Genomic DNA, 23,946 nt, shown 5'->3' with positions numbered 1-23,946 from the left:
GGCATGTTAGACTTTCTTTTTTGCCAAAATGTTTGGCAATGGGGGTGGGTTTCTTCATTGAGCGCGTATCCTTATTCGCTTCTAGTAGGCTAAATGAAATAGGTTTTAGGCTCCAGCCCTAGTAAATAGCCCAGGCCTACTAGATGCTCTCTATTGTTTGTGGTTCTGCATCCCTGTGTTCTATTGTGTTTTCTATCAATCTGCCTACCAGTCGTCTGTCAGGGTAAACAACGGGTGTCCAGACAGCGACAAGTAGCGTTAGTAACGGGGTTACACGCATCCCAAACACAGACCCAACCAGCCAACCTGCTAGTAACGGGACGTCCGGTCGACGTCCATGCCTTCTTCATACTAGACTGTACGTGTCTGAATGCTGGGAAATAAACTATGATCGCCTCGCTGTCTAAAGGGAGCCTGTTGGAGGAGGTGATACACGGCGGCTTGAATGAGGTAACGTTACACTAAGCGTCCTGTATGGAGTTATAGCGTTGACTAAGGGAGCACAACTAAGCCCCGAATCACAAGCACACCGGTTCATGTTCTGACCATTAACCAACTAGTAGTATGTTACTACTGGCTGGACTTATTGTGTTGTTATAACGCCTAACGTTAGGAAACATGTAACGTTAACGGTAACGTTAGCTAATGTACGCTAGAAAGAATGAAAAAGAAAGTGAGTGGGTCGAACTATAGCTAGCAAGCTACGGCTTAGCACCCGATAGTCAACCAGCCAAACCAAACCACACCACACAATGACTTAAAACAAACAAAATAGCAAAACGACTGCTAGGGTCCTTTCACACCAGCGACGCACTCCAGTCAGCTAACGTAGAGACCAGAGATACCGTACTCTAATAACCCTCTCTCTAGACCAGGCTCAGCAGTAACTCTTGATAATCTAAATCCACTCTCTCTCTACGACTAGGCTCAGCTGTAACTCTTACTTCTAGATACTCGAATACCTCTCTCTCTCTAGACTAGGCTCAGCTGTAACTTACATTATACTGTAATATCCCTCTCCCTGAATGAATGAATGAATGAATGAATGAAAACTTTATTTAACAGATTGCAGAATGAGTACAATACAGTACGGCGCAATACACACAATTGTTAAGGGGATGCAGACCAGAGAAAGACGTTTGTCTTGTTTACATCAGGGTCCCCCATTTTCAATTCATAGTGACATTTATGACATACACAACAATTATGACATCATGACATTTATGGCATAGGGACATACATGACAAACAGGTATATAGTACTGTTACATTTGTGACATATACGATATGCAAATATACAGTACTGTTACCCATAGATCCTGACAGAGAGTATGATGGGGAGGAGACTGTACATTAGGAGGGGGTGGGTGGGAGAGAAATATACATACAGTGGGGAGAGAATATACACAGTGGGGAGGAGACTGTACATTAGACGGGGGTGGGTGGGTGGGAGAGAAATATACATACGGTGGGGAGAGAATATATACATACGGTGGGGAGGAGAGTGACTATCAGGAGGGGGTGGGGGGGTTTGGACATTTACGGTGGCCAGTTTCGAATTGCAGACTCCCGTAGGTGCTCTTTAAGAGCGGTTTTGAATGTGGGTAGGGAATGGGATTCACATTCCTTTACAGCTTTGGGTAGGGCGTTCCACATTGATGTGGCATAATTGCTAAACGTGTTTAGTCCCTTGTTTGAGCTGAATCTGGGGTTAACATGATTTGTTGAGCTTCCTCTGGTGTTGTGGTCGTGGTATTCACTGACCTTTGGGAAGTATTTGACATGTACATGGGTACCTTAGTGGTGTAGTGTATCTTGTAGACCAGGCCCATTGCAAGTTGCTGTACTCTGTCGTCTACTCTAAGCCATCCTAGGTAGTCAAAGTGGGAGGGGTGAGGTGGGTTCTAGGAGTAAGGTCAAGTAGTAGTCTGACCAGTTTGTTTTGTGATGTTTGTAATCTTGTTTTTAGCGCCTTTGAGGTGCTTTGGTACCCAGCGTTTCCGTTAGCCGGTAATTACCGGTATTTGACCGGCAAAATATGTTGAAGTCCGAATATTTAAATCTCTCCGGTCATAATGTCCGGTGAAAATAATTCCTCTAAGCACAATTTTATTATTTGAATTGTATTAAAATAGGCTAAAATTAAATAGCCTATGCGATGAACGAAACAATCATTACATTTGTTTCATTGTTGCTTCACTCTGATAAAGCGCGGATGGCGCCGCTCAGATGTGAATATTTTTTTTCTTTCTTTTTTTGAGCCTGTCTGGCCACCATAACGACAAACAGGTATACGAGCGAGAGAGAGAGATGGCCAAACAAGCTAAGCTTAACAAATATTTCATGAAACCAAGCACAAGCAGGTCTAATAATAATGACAACGAAGATGAGTCTTCTGAAGTCACAGAGACCGCCGATGCCGTGGTGGCTCCCGCGGAAAAGAAACAGAAATGTCGAGCGTTCAGGCCCGAGTGGAAAGTTAAATTCTCCTGGCTGAGGTGCGACATTATAGTCTAGTAGTCTAGCCTATGATGTACGAGAGATAACATTGATTGAACGTACACAAACTACACTTTATTGATTGAACCACAAAGAGCATCCCCAGTCTGCTGCTACCGTTGCGAGCCTCGCAGACGTCCACCTGTTCCAATGGGGATCTATCAAAGTCGAACCAACCAGACGACCCCGCTGTTCTTGCAGGTACAAAACGGATAGGCACAACGAGAAATCATATGCAACTGTTGGTTGACTGCCGTGTCACATAGTAATGCATATTATTGATTATAACTAAATGTAGGCTATAATGAAATCAACAAATGCGTTACGAGCATGTGGCTCGTCCTCTCTGCATGTGGCGACGAGCTAGCAAACGAGGCAATGTGATGATCAACTACAGTTTGCTGTGTGTGAAGTTGAACATTATGATATGTGTGACGTGTCTGATACAACGAGGTGAAGCGATGTCGACTCGAGATTAATTTGGGGGTGCGTGTGACAGCTGCTGCAGCGCAAGCCTGCGGGGCGGGAGCTTGATGCTGGATTAGCGTATCGCACTAACTTGGGAGGCGAGAGATAGTAATTTGATTCTGCAAATCAATTTCTCATTCTTCGCTTGATGTAATTAATACAAATGTCCAATATAACGGAATTCGTTAGCTCATAAAAATGTGATTATAACAGACTGCTGTTTAAAACTCTGACCGGAATTTCTCGAATATGTCCGGGGATAGAAATCTTGCAGGACACCCAGACCGGCACGAATATGTTCTAACGGAAACGCTGTTGGTACCATGAGGTGCAAGCATAGTCGTAGTACCCTTGAATGAGTGCTCCTGCGAGAGTCTTCAGGGTATTCTTGTTTACCAGAGAGGAGATCCGGTACAAGAATCTAGTTTGTTGGTTGACTTTTTTTATTACTACCTTGGATGCCATTTTGTCACAGGAAAGATTTGCCTCTAGGATGGAACCTAGGTATGTAATTTCATCTTTCCTTGTGACAATATTGTCACCCACTGTAACTGAGAAGCCGTCGGTCTTGCTGAGTTTGTTATTTGATCCGAAGAGAATGGACTCTGTTTTACCCAGGTGTAATGATAGTTTGTTATCAGCGAGCCAGGTGCAGATTCTGCCGAGTTCTGAGCTGAGGGTTTTTTCAACCTGCAACTTGTTCTTGTCAGAGAACAATTATGCTCAGCTGTAACTCTAGCTACTGTAACTCTTACTTCTAGATACTCTAGGCTCAGCTCAGCTGTAACTTATTATCTTACATACTGTAATATCACTCTCTCTAGACTAGGCTCAGCTGTAACTCTTATCTTACACTGTAATATCCCTCTCTCTAGACTAGGCTCAGCTGTAACTCTTATCTTCTAGATACTTTAATACCCCTCTCTAGACTAGGCTCAGCTTGAACTCTTATCTTCTAGATACTCTGTGCACTTCAGCTGAACTCTATGCTGCAAAAGTGTATTCTTAAACACTTCTGCCTTGGATTCCATTAGTCTTTTCACAGTATGCTTCTCCAGTAAAGGTGCAAAAGAAAAGTCAAGCATTGTCTTTATTGGATGAAAACATATTGTTAGCTAGCTGTCTAGCTCTGCTCAGTGACACAATGCAAGGGCGGTAAACAATGAAGCTCTGGCTTTATGAGGCCATAACATGTTTATCATGTGAGCTGTTACACCCAAATGAGGGTTATATTCTAGTATTGCAGGAATGTCTTAACCAGGATTACAACCTAATTTGAATGGAAGACTTAAAAATGCTTGATTTAAAGGGGAACTATCTTATAAATGGCCTTTTTCAGTGTTTAGCATTGTTTCCTAGCTATGTGGACTTATATTAATATGATCTATGTCTCTAATTCTCATATTGGCGCATTCTTCCAATTCTCCTCTCACAATATTCACCCTCACTGAACTGAGTCATCTGAAAATGTGATGATTTGTGATGTCAGAGAGACACTGCTGCATGATAATGTTCAGGCGAGGCAGTGGTTTACCATTGTGGTTGGAACCCAGGCTCAAAACGGCTTAAGATCTTGAGGTAGAAAAATGCTGTTTTTGAGGACTTGATTAGAAATACAAAACAATTAATTAAAAAAAATAAAAAATTACAGAGGTGTTCCATAAACTCACAGGAATTGTGTAAAAGTGCCCAAATAGTGAAAGAAATAGTAAAATAGTTCCCCTTTAACCCTTTGATGCATACAGTCACGCCAATATGATGATTATAATAAGTCCCTGCAAAATATGTTTGCATTATTAAACCATGAAGATGCTTTAAAAAATTATTAAATTAAAATGTACTAAGAGTAGTCTACTGACACACTAATAAAAAAAAATTATTTACATCTAAGACAATTCTATATAAAAACTATTGGGTGCCTAAGACTTTTGCACAGTACTGTGTTTTCTATCCACTTTAGCCAAACACACACACATATATATATATACACACTACTGTGAAAAAATAATAATCACACAAAGGGATAATGGCTTATAGCAGACTTAATGATTTTAGAATATTTCAGATAATGAAATGAAATGTTTATATCATCAACTATCCAGTTAGTATTTATACTGTAACGTTTGGCTACTTTAAATCATTGAATGTAGAGAGAGAGAGAGAGAGAGAGAACGCGTTTGCGTTTTGAGCGTATAAGCTGCCGTAGGCGATGGTGTCACACTCGAATGTAAACACAGGAAGTTGAACACACGGAGATTGAAACTGGATGCAAGAAACGAATAACCAATAAATATGAAGTTATCTTTAAACCTCTGTTGTTAAGCGTCGTCAATATAACCCACCCCCTTTTCTCAAGAATGGAACTAGTGTAGTGGAGTCCGCTTTGAACGCTTCCAGGGTTAGCAGCTAAGAGCTAACGCTAGTTAGCTTAGCCTAGTTATGGTTTAACTTAGCAGCCCATTGCTCGCGTCGACAATTATATTGCATGTCATTGAAGGTCCGCGCTGGTCTGTGTAATGAAATTACAATTGCATGTCATTTAAGGTCCGCGCTGGTCTGTCTATAATGATGAGAGGAACGCTCTGCACTAAAGCAAGTCTCATATCAGCCGCGACGTGACAACATATACTCGATGTTCACGATATAGTAATTTACTACATCTCACGTAGAACAAGCCGCGATACATCGAGTATACTCGATATATCGCCCAGCCCTAGCGTGCACACACATATACCATCGATCATCTAGTGTTTATTTGAAAACGATTTATAAATAGGCCGACAAATGACAACGTTCTAGAATATTCCAGTAAAAAGCGATTATCATAGAATGGGTTGTTTTTTCCGCGAAAACTAGTGATTTTCAAAATGCTATCAAACGGAAATGAAGCGATAAAAAAACAATCTGCCATGACAATGTTGACTGGAAAATGAGTCTTTGATAAGCGACGGGCAGATTAGACACATAGCCATAATTTAAAACATAGATTAGGCGATATTAAGTTAACATTGGAGTGGGTTTGGGCATTCAAGGCGGTAAAAAGGAAAACACGGACTGGCTCTCAAAGTGTTAAGGAAACTTTAACAAACTCCCTAGAGCACTCATGTAGCTGCTTCTTCGTGTGCTAACACCATGCTGCCACTATTGTTCTGTTGTCTGTCAGTTGTTGTTGTTCAGTTCAGTTGTTGCTCTGTTGTCCTGCCTTTTTAATAATGTTCATTTGTGGTTTTGTTTTTATTTATTTTATTTTATCCCCCATCCCTTTTCCCTTTTTACCCCCAAATAGGCCGTTATTGAAAATAAGAACTTGTTCTTAACTAACCTGCCTAACAGTACAAATAAAGGTTTGATGATGATGAGATTATAAACAGTTTGGTTTGACTCAGAACATTATTTTTTTCTTCAAAGTCATAACCAATGAAAATGTGTGTTTTAAACATGATGCTAATAGCAGTAGGGCCGTACCATACCACCAGTTAAACTGAGGTCTTAAACATGATTATAATAGCAGTAGTTGCAGTACCATACCACCAGTTAAACTGAGGTCTTGATGCTAATAGCAGTAGCGGTACCATACCACCAGTTAAACCAAGGTCTTAAACATGTTGCTAATAGCAGTAGCTGTACCATACCACCAGTTAAACTGAGGTCTTAAACAAATTGCTAATAGCAGTAGCTGTACCATACCACCAGTTAAACTCAGTCAAACCTTTATTTATTCTCGAAAAGGACAATTTAGGTCACCCTCATTTTCAATGTCGTCGAGACTTACAGACATTTCAATGCATAATTTTTTTATAATAATAAAATAATAAATAATAACAACTCTATAGCTCCCTTCACACATGGACCACAGCCCAAAGTGCCCCACAGCAAGTAGCACGAAATAAACATAGGCATAAAATCAGCATACAGTCGATAGAATAAAAACAATGTATAAAATGCAGACATAAGAATAGGTATAAAAGACAATAAAAGTAGTGCAATGTAGAACATGCAGACATAAGAATAGGCATAAAATAAGTACAATAAGTACAGTGTTGCTCGAAGGCATGTTGAGTTGAACTTGAACAATATTTTTTGTATAAGCTGGAAAACACCGCAAATCCATAGCCCTGAAGTCTTACATGTAGTACAGGTCCAAATTTTATAAAAATCCGTTCAGAAATGAGTCTTCTAGAGACATCCGGGTAAACCGTGTGCCATGAAAAAAGCTCTCTATCTCTCCATTTCCTCATCCAAGTAAATTCATTCGGAATTTGTATCACTTCTGTTGTCTTCGCTTGTCAATTTTCACCTAGATCCCTGATTCACACAGGAAAGATATCACTGGAAAGCTACACTCATTGTTTGCTACAAGTTACAACGCTGACCAATCATTTTCGCAATCGGCGGATGATTGACTTCTGCAGCCTCGGGAGTCCAGGGTGATAATCTGAAAAAGTCGCACGCCTGACATATCCGCATGTAACTCGAGAACCAAGGGACGGATTGATGTGGCATTCGAACGGCAACAAATAGCGCTTTAATTCGGTCATTTATGAATGACCAAAAATGCAGCCCGAGCCTTCAGACGCTCGCAAAATGCAGTGAAGCCGAAATTTAAACTTAAAAACAATGAAACCCGGACATTTTCATGAATTTATAAAACCCCCCCGGACGCCCCGGACAGGGTGTAAAAAGAGGACATGTCCGGGCAAAAGAGGACGTTTGGTCACCCCTAGTGTATAGTTTATAACGTTAGTAGCTAGCTAGCTTGCTAGCCGGCATTCCCGAAACTCCTAACATGCCCCGATTTAAAATGGTTCTCTCCTCTTTGTATACCTTTGTCCTCACGAACAAAGTATTCTGCCAGGGAACTTATGGACACGACAGTAGTAGTAGTTATAAGGTGTTTGAGCTTGTAACGTTAACGTTAGTTAGCTATCGTGGTAGCCCCTTTCGTGACTGTGATGCACCGAGTGCATCAGCCGGCCGTGACGTGTAGCTAGCTAGCTTGCTAGCCGGCATGATGTGTGTGCAGTGCTTGCCACACAGGTCTGAGAAGAGGACCTGCACATTTTACTCGTTCCCGAAACTCCTCTACATGCCCCGATTTAAAATGGTTCACGACAGTAGACATAATGCTAACGTTAGCGGGGTGACATTAACGTTAGCTAGCTAGCTTGGTACTATCAGCTGCCCGTGACGGGGAAAAGGCGACAGCCTAACAGACTACTGGTAAGTGTAGTTCTTTTTTTACGACAAATTAAAAACCTTATAACTACCTTTGTTTCAACCAAAAATGCTTAAACAATCATGTTAGGGGTAGAAGGGAACTCATTCTGTGCAAAAATGGAAAGCTTGCCAATGTTCATGCGGCAGAATTGTTACAATAGCCGATAATCCATTTTCCCAATGATAAATCCCTATACGGGTGGAACAACCAGTGACGTCAGACTACACCTCCCTATAGCAGTAGCTGTACCATACCACCAGTTAAACTGATGTCTTAAACATGATGCTAATCGCAGTAGCGGTACCATAACACCAGTTAAATTCAGGTCTTAAACATGATGGGAGATCCAGGGAAGAGAAGAAGAATTAATGATGCAGTTTTACATTTCGATACACTAAAAAAAACATTTAGTAATGAGACCGTTACACCCCCTAGTGTTGAAAACTTGAAATCATCAACCTCCCATCACTATATGTGAACCTACAGAAGGTGAACGTCAGTGTCTTTTGATGAGGTTTAAACTGTGTGTGTTTACTACATTGCAGCAGCAGTTGACCACCTACGTCTCATGGGTGAACTGTCAGCTGCGGAAGAAGCCGGGGCTGAGACCCATCACGGATCTCAGACACGACCTGCAGGATGGCGTGGTGCTCACTCACCTCATCGAGATCGTTGGTTTGTACAAAAAAATGGGGGGTTGATCTGTGGCCCTTATGAACAGCTGACCTGAAACTCCCTTGGTCTTAGTCCTCCACCACACCCTCACACCCTGCTACTGCTACTCTTCTACCTCTGTATTCTGTACGCAAAATTCACATAATTGCAATTCGATAGCCACTGAGAACTATTTGGCTACTAATTGAAGATCGCCCCCACCCGTGAACATTTGGTTTTTACTTAATATTGGGAGTTATTAACTTAACTTTATATCTGTGAACAAAAGCATTAATTCCCAAAGTTACATTGTTGATGCTTGAAATGTCTCAGCTTCCACATTAACATATGGTTTTGTTTTGACTTAATAGCGAATGTGAGATAATGCAACAAGCAAGCTAGCTGGCTGCTAACAGCTAACGCTAGTGGACCAGGCGAACATAAAGCATCCATTCTGAAAGTTACGATGCTTGAAGTGTGTGAACTTAGTGAAACAAAATGGCAAACGTACAAAACGTTGCTACAATATAACATCTCCGGTCTTTCTTTCTTCATCTTTCTTTTCTCTATGCTATTAACAGACTACTGTGCTACCTGGCTAGTTAGCGAGTTGTACCCAGCATGCCGTTCAGTGGTGTAACAGTTAACAGGGGTCCCCTCTCAATACACTACACTACACAGTGTAGGTGCCAGTAAAAACAAGGGACAATATATATTTTCTATATTTGCGTAAACTATTCGATTTTTTATAATGTAATGAATATTTGAAAATTAAATAGATCTAGGCCCATCCCTAGTACATAACTCGCAACACTGGACGATTATAGTGAATTTCTTTTTTTGCATCAGATGAAATACAACAATTTGATAATAAATGAGACACAGAATTGTTGAATTTAAATTCACTAATGTTAGCTATTAGCTAGCAAGGTTGATTAAATAAATATGGAGGGTCCCTTTTGGCAGGTATCTTAAAAAGTCTTGAATTTAACTGCTCGTACAAGGGGTGTTCTTGATTATTGCTGTTATTTCTATTAATTTCCATTCAATTCTCCATTCTGTCAGCGGGGGAGGTGCTGGAGGGCGTGCACTTGGCTCCGCGGGACCCAGAGGAGAGACGGGAGAACGTGGAGAGAGTCCTCCAGTTCATCACCTCTAAACACATCCGCATGCCTAATACGTCCGCTAGAGGTAAACGACAGCCACAACATCCCCATCACACTCTACTCTAGTCTCTTGTTTTATCAGTGGCAGCAGGGGGTCATTTTAGGTGTTTTTCAAGTCCATTTTATTTATATTGCACCTTAATGTACAGAACCCTTTACAATTACCTTAAAAACAAATGAAGTTTGTATCAAACAAGAAATAAAGATACAAAATAAACACAACAACAAAGCATATTAATCATAGTTAAAAGCACGTTGGCCAAAAACACAGAGTTTTAAACTAAGCCAGCTGATCTGTATCCACTTAGCTTAATTTGTGCTAAACAGCTGCTGGATGTGATTTTAGGGTGTATGGTGGACTCTCCATCATAACTGTGAAGCACCATTTAACCCTCTGAGACCTACATATACCTATTTTTGTATTTTGGGAGATCTTTAGGGGGAGATAGCAGGTCAACATAGGTTGTTGGAGTAATTCCTTGGGTTGATACCATTTGTTACACATATTTGGTGCAAAATGTAACCATTTTTGACTACTCGAGAATTGATAAACATGGTCAAAAATCTTTCCAAATACTACATATTTACATAGGGCTGCAACAACAACAATCGACGAATCAACAACTAATTGATTATAGAAAATGTTGCCAACTATTTTTATAATCAATTAGTTGAGTCTATGTTATGCTGCACCTCCATGGCCTGTTGTTGAAGCAATATGATGCATAGCAAAGCCTGTAAACATTTTGTGGTTTATGTTTTGTTATTATTTTATGTTATTATTTTAAACCATTCAGCTCCTTCCAAACTGAATACTTCGTTTTTTGCTATTCTATTTTTATTTGTGCACTCTTGATGGATAGCATACATTTACATTTCCTTTTTGTTTTATAACTGTCAATATGCAAGTTGCTTTAACACTTTGATTGCCCAACCCGAGTTTTCTCGGGTTTACCCCCCGCGGGTTGAATGCCCACTCACGAGAATTCTCGTATTTTTCGTCTCCCAGATGGTAATTCACCCTTTTGGATTGAACTCAATGAAAATGAATGAGAAAAAAAATCCCGGACTCCACATTTTACTTCTCACTCACGCAGCCGGGGTCGATCAGCTCCACTCTGGAGCCTCAGAGCAGCGGGGATTCGTTAGTACAACAGCATGTTGATCAGAGCGATGGCTATGAGAACAATGGACAACCAAGCTGAAATTAACGTTAGATTGCTCGTACCTGTGGCCGATGATAATCCAAAAAGAATATTCCAATTATTTGATTGCCATCTGCTAGATCGTATGTCCATTTGGCCCACGTCATAACCCCCAAAAGCATAATAATTCTGGCGTCCCGAAGGCGATTCCCTGGTACCAATGGATATGTTATGTTGTCTGCTCTGGTGCTGCTCTCTGCTCTCTGGTGCTGCTCTCTGGTGCTGCTCTCTGCTCTCTGGTGCTGCTCTCTGGTGCTGCTCTCTGCTCTCTGGTGCTGCTCTCTGCTCTCTGGTGCTGCTCTCTGGTGCTGCTCTCTGGTGCTGCTCTCTGGTGCTGCTCTCTGCTCTCTGGTGCTGCTCTCTGGTGCTGCTCTCTGCTCTCTGGTGGTGCTCTCTGGTGCTGCTCTCTGCTCTCTGGTGCTGCTCTCTGGTGCTGCTCTCTGGTGCTGCTCTCTGCTCTCTGGTGCTGCTCTCTGGTGCTGCTCTCTGCTCTCTGGTGCTGCTCTCTGGTGCTGCTCTCTGCTCTCTGGTGCTGCTCTCTGCTATCTGGTGCTGCTCTCTGGTGCTGCTCTCTGCTCTCTGGTGCTGCTCTCTGCTCTCTGGTGCTGCTCTCTGGTGCTGCTCTCTGCTCTCTGGTGCTGCTCTCTGGTGCTGCTCTCTGGTGCTGCTCTCTGCTCTCTGGTGCTGCTCTCTGGTGCTGATCTCTGGTGCTGCTCTCTGGTGCTGCTCTCTGGTGCTGCTCTCTGCTATCTGGTGCTGCTCTCTGGTGCTGCTCTCTGCTATCTGGTGCTGCTCTCTGGTGCTGCTCTCTGGTGCTGCTCTCTGCTCTCTGGTGCTGCTCTCTGCTCTCTGGTGCTGCTCTCTGGTGCTGCTCTGCTCTCTGGTGCTGCTCTCTGGTGCTGCTCTCTGGTGCTGCTCTCTGGTGCTGCTCTCTGCTCTCTGGTGCTGCTCTCTGCTCTCTGGTGCTGCTCTCTGGTGCTGCTCTCTGCTATCTGGTGCTGCTCTCTGCTCTCTGGTGCTGCTCTCTGGTGCTGCTCTGCTCTCTGGTGCTGCTCTCTGGTGCTGCTCTCTGCTCTCTGGTGCTGCTCTCTGCTCTCTGGTGCTGCTCTCTGCTCTCTGGTGCTTCTCTCTGGTGCTGCTCTCTGGTGCTGCTCTCTGCTCTCTGGTGCTGCTCTCTGCTCTCTGGTGCTGCTCTCTGGTGCTGTTCTCTGGTGCTGCTCTCTGGTGCTGCTCTCTGCTCTCTGGTGCTGCTCTCTGCTCTCTGGTGCTGCTCTCTGGTGCTGCTCTCTGCTCTCTGGTGCTGCTCTCTGGTGCTGCTCTCTGCTCTCTGGTGCTGCTCTCTGGTGCTGCTCTCTGGTGCTGCTCTCTGCTCTCTGGTGCTGCTCTCTGCTCTCTGGTGCTGCTCTCTGCTCTCTGGTGCTGCTCTCTGCTCTCTGGTGCTGCTCTCTTGTGCTGCTCTCTGGTGCTGCTCTCTGCTCTCTGGTGCTGCTCTCTGCTCTCTGGTGCTGCTCTCTGCTCTCTGGTGCTGCTCTCTGGTGCTGCTCTCTGCTGCTTCTCTCTGGTGCTGCTCTCTGGTGCTGCTCTCTGGTGCTGCTCTCTGCTGCTTCTTTCTGGTGCTGCTCTCTGGTGCTGCTCCGTGTTTCTTATTCGCAGATGACGCTGTGTTTTGTCCCCCTCCCCCTGTGCACCAGACATCGTGGACGGCAACCTGAAGTCTGTCATGAGGATGATCCTGGCTCTGGCTGCCCACTTCAAGCCCTCAGCCAATCACAGGGCCGGAAGAAGCGGGAGGGGCTCGGGCCAACACTCAGCCAATCACAGCCCTCTCTCCACCATCGCTCTGGCACAGGGCGCGGCTGCCGCGTTAGCGACAGCGCGGCACGACGCATCTCAGCTAACTCGCCACACGCGCCTCCACAGGTACGCAGACTGCAAACATACACTTTCATTCTTCCTCATGTTTTGCTCTCAATTTGGTACCTAGAAATACATATACAGCAAGTATGACATATACAGTTTCAAAACAATACTGACGGGAAATTAAAGAGATACATGATGTTTTTAAAACTTACCATAACCTAACCCTCACCCTCACCCTTGAAGGGATAGAACCCGAGCCCTATTTCATACTTACAGAATGATGGTGTTGATTGGTAGAGAGTTTATGCTGTGGAAATGCGCTTACCGTCTTCTCCAGAGTCGTAGATACCAACAGTGTTGGGCAAGTTACTCAGGAAGTGTAATTAGTTACTTATTACTGATTACTCAAAATGACTTTACTGATGTCCAGATGTTAGCTGCGTCCTTGGAATTAACACAACAAAAGGATTCAATCTTATCAATTCTATCTATTCAATCTATCTCTCTCCTTTCTCTCTATATCTCTATTTCTCTGTTTCTCTCTATATATCTCTGTTATCTCTATCTCTATATCTTTATCTCTCTATCTCTGTTATCTCTCTCTATCTCCATCTCTTCATCTCTGTTATCTCTCTATATATCCTATGTTATCCCTCTATCTTTCTGTTCTCTCTCTATATATATATCTCTGTTCTCTATCTCTATCTCTCTGTTCTCTCTCTATCTATGTTATCTGTATCCCTTTCTCTCTGCTCTCTCTCTCTATATATTTGTTCTCTCTCTATCTCTCTGTTCTATCTCTATCACTATCTCTGTTATCTCTATATATCTGTTATCTCTATATCGGCTCTCTATATATATATATATATATATATATATATCTGTTCTCTCTCTCTCTCTCTCTCTCTCTGTCTGTCTGTCTCTCTCTCTCTCCCTCTCTTTCTGTCTGTCTCTCTCTCTGCATCTGTGTGTTTTCTTTTTGTTTATTTCTGATTGTGTGTGTCTTAGTTGATCTGTGTGTGTGTTGTGCAGATGGTTGTTCTGTTGTCTGACCTGCATGTGACAAACCCTCCAGCACTCCCAAATTACCCCCTGCCCTGTGTGTGTGTGTGTGTGTGTGTGTGTGTGTGTGTGTGTGTGTGTGTGTGTGTGTGTGTGTGTGTGTGTGTGTGTGTGTGTGTGTGTGTGTGTGTGTGCATGTGTCTGCTGTTCAGTGGAGACTTGAGGATTATAGAGAGAACAGCACAGATCTTTATTATTCTTCTACATCACATGTCTGCTTTGACGTCAGGTTAGGTGTGTGTGTGTTGTGTTCATGTGTTTGCACAAAGTAGTGATAGAGATTGTGAAGAAGAGACTCATTCATGGGGCTCCTTCATACACATGTATTTTATTGTAAATGTTATTGTAAATAGTTTGAGCAAGTTTGTGTGTTCATGGTGAGGGTGGCTTTTTTGCATAGTACCTGCCAAGGCATGTTTGTAACTTGCTTTTTATCAACATTAAAAACGATATTTTTATTGCTTCTCATTGTTGTTGTTTTTTAAAGCCTTTCAGTGCACAAGGTATGGCCAGCCATGTCACATTTGGTGTCAGAAGTGGGATGTCTCCCCTAGTCATTTTGGGGGCACACAGATTTGAAAGGCTTTTAAACAATTAGCATGTCTTTGCACAAGAGAAGACACTGATGCAACACCAGTGCTAAGCAAGGTCCAGCAGGTGTGTCTTGCGGAGGAGCAGCGGAGCCCGGTTCAGGGACAGCTGGAAAGGCCCTCCAGAGAGGGAGTAGCTGTTCTGGTCCTGCCAAGTTCCAGTGCCCAAGATGCAGCAACATGGGAAGTCCAGTGGAGACAGCCCATAGCCCTGTGTGAGGAGCATAGTGTCTTGGCCCTGAGGAGCTGTTATGACAGAAGGGGAGAACTACAAGAGGCCCTGTGTGAAAGGGAGGCTGTGTTCTGAAACTGGATGGGAAGCTGCATGGTGCCGTCATGTTATACACTATACTTAACTGGCGAAAATGTCTCTTCAAACAGACTTGGCAGTAACCTCCTTGTCTCATCAACGGTTGGTTTGATGAGACTGGATAAGGGGGAGGAAATGTGAAGAAGAGACTCGTTTATGGGGCTCCTTCATACACATGTTTTATGGTAAATAGTTTGAGCAAGTTTGTAGGCTATGTCTGGTTTGTCTACAATTCATTATTCATGTGTCACAATAATTCAGTGCTACATTAAGGTCAAACCTTAAAACAGTAACTTGACATGTCTTGTTTGTCGGGAGTGATCTTGATTAGTTGATCAACCAAGGCCCGACAACACACGTTAATGTCCCCATGGGCCGGACACGTCTTCTTTAACACTTTGGGTGCCGGAAAACGCTTAAACACGTCATTCCCGGCCATGCTCAAGTTGCCGAACAAAAATCTGGGATCGGATTCATATTTCCCCTCCGCTGGCCTGAGATCCACCAGGAGGACCCACTGAGCTCTCTGGCGGTTCAGGAGCGCCATCTGGTGGCCGATCGGCGCAATCGCTTAACAGGAAGTGCCGTAGAGGTTGTGCTGGTCGGCCGTATTACTTCCGGGCACTCGCTATAGGTCCCGGGACTCGATCTCGACACACTACATAGCGATCGATTGCCAATAACTGGATAAACAACATGATTTGGACTTTCTCTATAGACAAATAGAGCCGGCAACCTACGGTTGATAATGAATTTAACCCATGGCAGCCAAAGTGTTAAACAAGTCAAGAAGAAACATTAGATGGCAGGTATTAGGGGTATATCCTGTATAATACATTTAACTAAATGGTGATTTCATTGGATGTGCACTGTTAATAATGCTTGTATATCTTATCGTGTGTTGTCATGTTTGTTTATATGTTTGTTTAAAAAATAATAAAAAAAATAAAATACAAAAAAAGAAGAAACATCACAATAAATCAAGAACAAAACAAAAACACCATAAAGTCCAAACTATTTAAAATAAATGCAACACTCCCAGACATACCCCACGCGAAGGTAAGGAAAAACTCACTAAAACCTAGCAATAGGGAAAAATGCACCACAGGCAATGTGGAGAGAAACCTTAGAAGGGCCATTCAAGGGGGGATCTTGCTTCTTAGATGTTGGTGATAGTAGTGCTGCAATAAAACAGGCAAAACAGTTGGTAAGCATGCACTCATATGTGTAATGAAACACAAATAAGTGCATGCAATAGCAGCTGAACATTTTGAAAGATTTAACAATAGAGCTGATGGCGGATCTATGAGGCAAGGGGGCCGCGCAGAGAGGCTCGCATCTTCCTGGTCATCATAGGCGGCGCGTGAACCGGACATTAGGGTAGGTTTTATAGCGTGTAGCGCGCAAAATGTTCCCTTTTTTGTCAATACACACACCCACTAGGCTATGCGAGGCGAGCCCCACTCATTTAATATATAGTGCAAATTAAGTGTTCAAATGAAGGCATCCAATAATAGATTAACCATTGTCTTACCTTAATGCAGCAAAATGCGACGTTTCGTCTTGGCATCAATGATCTTTTCTGCTTTAACTTTGTCTGTGAGATCACTTTCAATGTGAAGCAGACTGGCACATTGTTGTTCTTAGCCAGTTTTGGATGTGATGTGCCTCATTGCTGAGAAAGACCGTTCACAACTTGAATCACAAGTTGCAGTGCTGACAGCAATGAAGGGAAAGTTTTTCGTAATTTAGATCTCATCATGCTTTGAAAACAATGTACATACAGTAGCTCTAAAACGTGTCCACGATTTGATGAACTCGGACTCTCATCATGTCCTCTTAGAGCAAGCCCTTGTTTGCCAAGATAAAACAACATACAGCCTCAGGTGATCGGTAGTTATGCCCAGGGCCAGCCCGGTGCAGCTTCTAAATTACTTTGTTTATATGCCTTGGAAAAATACTGTATATCCATTTTGCTTTTTGAAATTTTACTCAAAATAGTGCGCTGGTGTTCGCTACAAAGCGATCGGCGGGCTGAAATTCGGAACGCAGATGTTTGCTTTACTCGGCCTGCGAGATCAGGATGATCATGTGAATGATGTGATTGGCTACATTATTTAACCTGAGCCTATGCGTGATTGGTTACTGCCTGTACCTGGAATGTTAAATGCTGCCACGGATTGACACCTTCGTCGTTGACACCTCCGCCAGCGGGCTGCAGCACAAGACACACACAATAGCCAGCAGCCTGCACACATTATATATACATTTAAAAATTCCCAGCATAATATTTTGGGTAGGCATAGCCTAGCATGGCCTTATATACCCGCCGCCTATGCCGGTCATCATCACGGGACATCGAACACTCCGGTCATCACTCCGAGACAGCCACTCACAGGGAGACGGGGAGACGGGACAGGCATTAGACAGTTCGCGTGATTGTGATGGGCGGACATAGCAATAGATACAAGTGGTAAGCATATATATGAATAGAATAGATATATGTAGTAAGCATATTATGTGAATAGAATAGAAGTACTTAACCCAGCAATGAACTCCACGTCTAAACCATGTTGACAGACAGAACAACAGACAGAAGACGGTAAGAAGCTGATCCATGGCCTCGGTGGTGCACGTAGAACAGTCACTGCAATCTTGGCCAAGACCCAGAGACATCCACCACCTTGGTCAACACTACGAGACAACCAGGTGTGTTCATGATGAGGGTGGCTTTTTGCATTGTACCTGCCAAGGCATGTTTGTAACTTGCTTTTTATCAACATTAACCTCTTAACATTCCGAGGGCCCGCCGCATGTTGTAGTACATTTGCCGTTTGAATCCAATTTCGGGTTATAAAGAAAAAGAAAATGGGCGGCTAGGTGGTGTAGTGGGCAAGGCACTCGCCACCAGTGTGGAGACGCTAGGATTCGCGTGTTCGAATCCAGCTCTCCACATTGTTTTTCAGTTTGGCTGGTCGTCCGCAGTAATACACATTGGCCGTATTACGGGGAGGGAAAACTGAAGGGTGGGGATCGAACGTTGTGAACAAGCGACTCCTACAAGTCGGTTGGTGCGCCTGCGCAGTAGAATCAGGAAGTGTCGGGGGCAGCGTGAGCCTCCCACGCGTTACTCCTCGACACTGAGAGATCGAGCTGCGCAGGTGAAAAGATGCGACTGCTGTTACCTCAAGTACCGGAGGGGACTTGTGCTATGTATGACTTAGTCCACATTGCAGCCGGCTTGTGGGAGGCAAGAAACAGCGTTCGTGACAGGGGAGGGTTGAATTGGATGATACGAAATTGGGATGGGAGAAAATATGTAAAATGGGAGAAAAAGTGGATCAAAAAAGAAAAAGAAAATACGTTTATTTCAGTATGTTCAAACCTCTGTAACTCTATTACAGTAGCACTCAGAGTGATTCAACTTTTCAGCTTTCAATTTACTTTGGGTATGCAATTGACAGGCGTTTTATGCTAAATTTGCAGGACTTGTCACAGATATGCTAAATGTAGGGTTGTTGCCTAGAGTTTGTTTTTGTGGGGCAAGTGGGGGGTTGGTTTTCTGGTTTTGTTTTTGTTTATTTCTTGTTTTTAAGGAGATGGATTGGTCCATTCCCCTTAGTATTTTTTTAATTGATTGAAACATGTCCAGCTGAGAGGGAGACAATAATTAAGTTTTCTATTCTATGAGGCCATTATTTGGGCTAAGAAGGAGACAAAGCAGTTAACTGTTCTACTCTATTCTATTCTATTCTATTCTATTCTATTCTATTCTATTCTATTCTATTCTATTCTATGAGGCCAGTATAGACCACAGCAGTGATATTCCATTAGTCCTGCCCTCTGGTGCAACTGTGCCATAGGATTGTTGTGAACAAACTAGGGTTGCAAATTGTAAGCACGTTCCTAACGTTAACGATCAATTAATCAATTAATTGTAACAAAAAATACACAATTTACCAAAGAATAACAAATGTATTTGTTTCCTCAATCAAAAGGTTTATTTCCACAGCAGCAACATATTGCATTCTCAAAACATTGCATGGCATATGAAACATAGCAATGTAGAGGCCTAGACATATTAAAACACATTTGTGTCGACTTTAAGTGGAGTCTACAGTTTTGTAGTCTTATATGCTGCATATGTGACTGCAAAAAAAAATAAAAATGCCACCCGCTAAAACATCTAATTCTAAAGCATGTATTTAACAAACTCAAACTTTTTCTAAGGATGGTTTTATATTAACTTAATAAATAAACAAAAACGAAAAACCTACTGATGTCGTAAATAACCGATTATGCGCATAAAATGCTGAAAACAACCAACTGTACTAACGAAGCAACAATAGTATTTTTAATGAGGCTGTTATTATTATTATTATTATTATTATTATTATTATTATTATTATTATTATTATTATTATTATTATTATTATTATTATTATTATTATTATTATTATTATTATTATTATTATTATTATTTTACAACAAGATAACTTACATAAATAGCCTGTCTCACTGACTCACATGGTCCCGATTCCAGCATATCGACATGGTCAGACGGGGGCGCATGCAGCCTGGTCAGTCCAAAAACACTCGCTCGGATGGTACCGATGCCGTGGGTATACAGAGGTACTGGCATGCCAGCTTTGCCAGCCTGGGGAATCTCCCTGCATTGACTTTCCACCAGTCAGTCGGATTTTTATCCAGGGATGGGGAATGGCTTCTTTGAACTGTTACACCCGGCAAACTTCTAGTTAGCAACACCGCAGTGGTGACTGGCCAGTCCTCGATGATACCACAAGTGACAGTAAAATAGCTTTCGGTCGTCAGGGCAGTCCAGCTGTCTGTCGTCAATGCAACCTTGCGAGCAGCTGTAACGTTAGCTAGCTGCGTGAGCAACTCCCAACTTTGCATCGGTGTAGCTCTCCTCGATGCGCAAGGTGGTTGTGCCTCAGGATGGGATATGGTATGCTGGCTCAAGCAGGTGTATCATTTGCCGAAATCCTTCGCCGTCAACCATATCGATCATGTCGTTTTCGATAAATGCTCAGACTGACTTGGGTTATTTTTTCAAAATCAACGCTTCTCTTAGCCTGCTTAATTTAGCAAGTTGCCTTTGCTCGTGTTTTTTCCCCTCGCTTATTTTCCAGACACAGAGGTAGTTGTCTCCTCGTCATAGTCATATTGTACCCTCTATCTGTTCATGAAACATGCTTTGAAAATACACCATTCTACTGACGGCTACAATGTAATAAGAGACAGACAACATTGTAACATATCATTGTTTGATAGTAGATCGAGTAAATGGCATGTGTTCGAGTAAGTCCTTAACGATCAATCATTCGATCTTCGACTAATTGTTAACATTCCTAGAACAAACACAACTCATGTATTCATTTAAGGCTGAACAGAGTAGTAGCTCAGAGTAGGTGGATCTGCAGTCAGCTGAGCTCAGAGGGATGGATCTGCAGTCAGCTGAGCTCAGAGGGATGGAGCTGCAGTCAGCTGAGCTCAGAGGGATGGATCTGCAGTCAGCTGAGTTCAGAGTAGGTGGATCTGCAGTCAGCTGAGCTCAGAGGGATGGATCTGCAGTCAGCTGAGTTCAGAGTGGGTGGAGCTGCAGTCAGCTGAGTTCAGAGTGGGTGGAGCTGCAGTCAGCTGAGTTCAGAGAGGGTGGAGCTGCAGTCAGCTGAGTTCAGAGTGGGTGGAGCTGCAGTCAGCTGAGTTCAGAGGGATGGAACTGCAGTCAGCTGAGTTCAGAGTGGGTGGAGCTGCAGTCAGCTGAGTTCAGAGGGATGGAACTGCAGTCAGCTGAGTTCAGAGTGGGTGGAGCTGCAGTCAGCTGAGTTCAGAGAGGGTGGAGCTGCAGTCAGCTGAGTTCAGAGAGGGTGGAACTGCAGTCAGCTGAGCTCAGAGTGGGATGGAGCTGCAGTCAGCTGAGTTCAGAGGGAACTGCAGTCAGCTGAGCTCAGAGTGGGATGGAGCTGCAGTCAGCTGAGTTCAGAGGGAACTGCAGTCAGCTGAGCTCAGAGTGGGATGAAGCTGCAGTCAGCTGAGTTCAGAGAGGGTGGAGCTGCAGTCAGCTGAGTTCAGAGTGGGTGGAGCTGCAGTCAGCTGAGTTCAGAGTGGGTGGAGCTGCAGTCAGCTGAGTTCAGAGAGGGTGGAGCTGCAGTCAGCTGAGTTCAGAGAGGGTGGAGCTGCAGTCAGCTGAGTTCAGAGTGGGTGGAGCTGCAGTCAGCTGAGTTCAGAGTGGGTGGAGCTGCAGTCAGCTGAGTTCAGAGAGGGTGGAGCTGCAGTCAGCTGAGTTCAGAGTGGGTGGAGCTGCAGTCAGCTGAGTTCAGAGTGGGGTGGAGCTGCAGTCAGCTGAGTTCAGAGAGGGTGGAGCTGTAGTCAGCTGAGCTCAGAGAGGGTGGAGCTGCAGTCAGCTGAGTTCAGAGAGGGTGGAGCTGTAGTCAGCTGAGTTCAGAGAGGGTGGAGTTGTAGTCAGCTGAGCTCAGAGAGGGTGGAGTTGTAGTCGCCTGCCTTGAAGACAGTGGCTGCTCTCCAGTCATGAGTCAGGGAACTAAAGTCACCTCTGCAACCACTACACAAGGCACATGCTTATCTTTCACATTATCTTTTACGATGCTGAGCAGAGATTTAGTTTTTGGTTTTTAAAAGGCACATCTGAACCTAAATGGGGGGAACACAGATTAAATGGTAAGACAAACTGTAATAATTTCATACTTCTATTCTATTCTATTGGACATTCATTCACTAAACTGCATCCAGATTAATTAGTGCTGTGGTTGGTTCTTCTGCTGGGGGACAGATTAATTAGTGCTATGGTTGGTTCTTCTGTTGGGGGACAGATTAATTTGTGCTGTGATTGGTTCATCTGTTGGGGGACAGATTAATTAGTGCTGTGATTGGTTCTTCTGTTGGGGGGGAGGGGGTGCAGATTAATCCGTCCTATGATTGGTTCTTCTGTGGAGGGGGGTACAGATTCATTGGTGATGTGATTGGTTCTTCTGGTGAAGGTGCACTATGTAGTTTGGGGAGAGAAAAGTTTCCTTTTGCAGAGGAAAATTAGCAATTAGTTTACAAAACATTCATTATGCATGTAATTATACTTTATGTCATCATAAATAAAAACTACATAATTCTGAGGTGTGGTATTAATCATAACTTATTTAAAGCCTAGAAGAAGATAAACATAGTTTAAATCCATTATAAAGTGTAGTCTCTAGGGCAGGGGTGCCCAACCTTTTTTGAACCAAGATCTACTTTTTTATTTACCACCTAGCCCGAGAGCTACCAGCCAAAATTTTATATTGTAAGCCGCCATTTGAGGCTTTATAAAAGCAGCATAATGAACACAAATCTGTCAGTGCTGAGTCCGACCTCATCTTAAATAACAAACAGCATTGCTTGTCGTAGTTAACAAAGAGAGGAAGAGTTGATTAGTTAATTTTTTATTTTTTTTTAATAATAATCGAATTTTATTAATCAAGATCTACTTGAAATCAGCCCGCGATCGACCTGTCAGTTGGGCACCACTGCTCTAGGGCTAGGCGATGGCCGGTTTGAGAAAATAAAAAGATGAATAAAAAAACGTACTGTCTTCTACTATCATGCACTTTTCCACTAAATAATGTTCCTTGTCTATATTACTACCTACTATTAATATATGTCTCTACTACTATGCACTCAACACTGCAGAGCCCAAGTTTCAACACTGTTTGATGAACAATGGGCCTCATTCACGATGCGATATAAGAACAGATTTCCTCTTATTTTGTTCTTAACTAGCATTTTTTCTTATTTTGTTCTTACCTGGGATTCAGCAATGTTTTCTTATTTTTGCTTTTCTCTTAGGCAAGACCACATTTTAAGAGTGTTCGAGAGCACTCTTACCCATATAAGAAACTCTTTACATTTTTTAAAAGAAAGCCCATGATTGGTCAATTGCCCCCAAATACGACTTTAAAAACGTGTTTTATTAGGTATTATAGTAGTATGTCCTACTGTAGAACATGACATATTAGCATGATATCTCATTTAGTAATGTCAATACTGCGCGATTGGCTCTTGACAAGCGGCATTGCACTGTTCGGCTTTGCACTGCACCATGCTGATCCATTCAACAGGTAGCACGGAAGCGATTTGCAACTGATCTCAAAATGAGATTAGATTAAAATGTATTGTTATTATACAGCACAAGTACAATACACCATCCAACCAGAGTGGATAAATAAATGCTCCATCAATAAATAAATGCGTGGAGAAAAGGCTTAGTGAGGCAGCCCCACTGCATGAGCGTGCGCGCACGCGCACATGCACACACACACACACACACACACACACACACACACAGTGCAGTATTGACATTACTAAATGAGATGTCATGCTAATATGTCATGTTCTACAGTATGACTTACTACTATAATACCTAATAAAACAAGTCATTAGAATAATAGAAGCCTACTTTGCTGGAACGATACATTTCGCAGGTATACATTATGTGTGTGTGTGTGCGCACGCACTTGTGTGCTGAGACTGCCTCACTAAGCCGTTTCTCCACCCATTTATTTATTGATGGAGCATTTATTTATCCACTCTCGTTGGATGGTGTATTGTACTTGTGCTGTATAATAACAATACATTTGAATCTAATCTCATTTTGAGATCAGTCGCAAAAAATCGCTTCGGCGCTACCAGTTGAATGGATCAGCATGGTGAATGGCAATGCCGAACCTCGCCTTATAAGGAGCTGGCGGGGCGTGTCTGTATGCAAATTCAATGAACGAGAACGCGCATTTCAGTTTAAGAATGAGTGGGATTTATCATTCAACACACCTGGGTAAAAATATATTTGGACGTTAAGAACGGGTTGATGAATACGGCGATGGCTTTTCATATTTTTCTCTTAA

The 23,946-nt window shown here is 43.0% G+C and overlaps 1 protein-coding gene across 1 annotated transcript in view; it reads left to right on the top strand.

Annotated features, from left to right (window-relative positions):
- The first annotated feature begins 385 nt into the window (after window positions 1-385).
- The window catches only part of LOC311232973 (dixin-like), a 72,756-nt gene continuing 49,195 nt past the window's right edge, over window positions 386-23,946 (top strand). Inside the window, exons 1-4 of the mRNA XM_084319818.1 lie at window positions 386-450; window positions 8,730-8,859; window positions 9,904-10,029; window positions 12,901-13,129. Of these exons, the coding sequence (XP_084175944.1) occupies window positions 388-450; window positions 8,730-8,859; window positions 9,904-10,029; window positions 12,901-13,129 (548 nt within the window). The 5' untranslated portion in view covers window positions 386-387. The remainder of the gene's footprint in view (window positions 451-8,729; window positions 8,860-9,903; window positions 10,030-12,900; window positions 13,130-23,946) is intronic.

This window comes from Notolepis coatsorum (genome assembly GCF_963971535.1).
Source record: "Notolepis coatsorum genome assembly, chromosome: 8".
NCBI lineage: Eukaryota > Metazoa > Chordata > Actinopteri > Aulopiformes > Paralepididae > Notolepis > Notolepis coatsorum.
The sequence above is the reverse complement of the archived record's forward strand: the minus strand, read 5'-3'. Positions and strand labels throughout refer to the sequence as shown.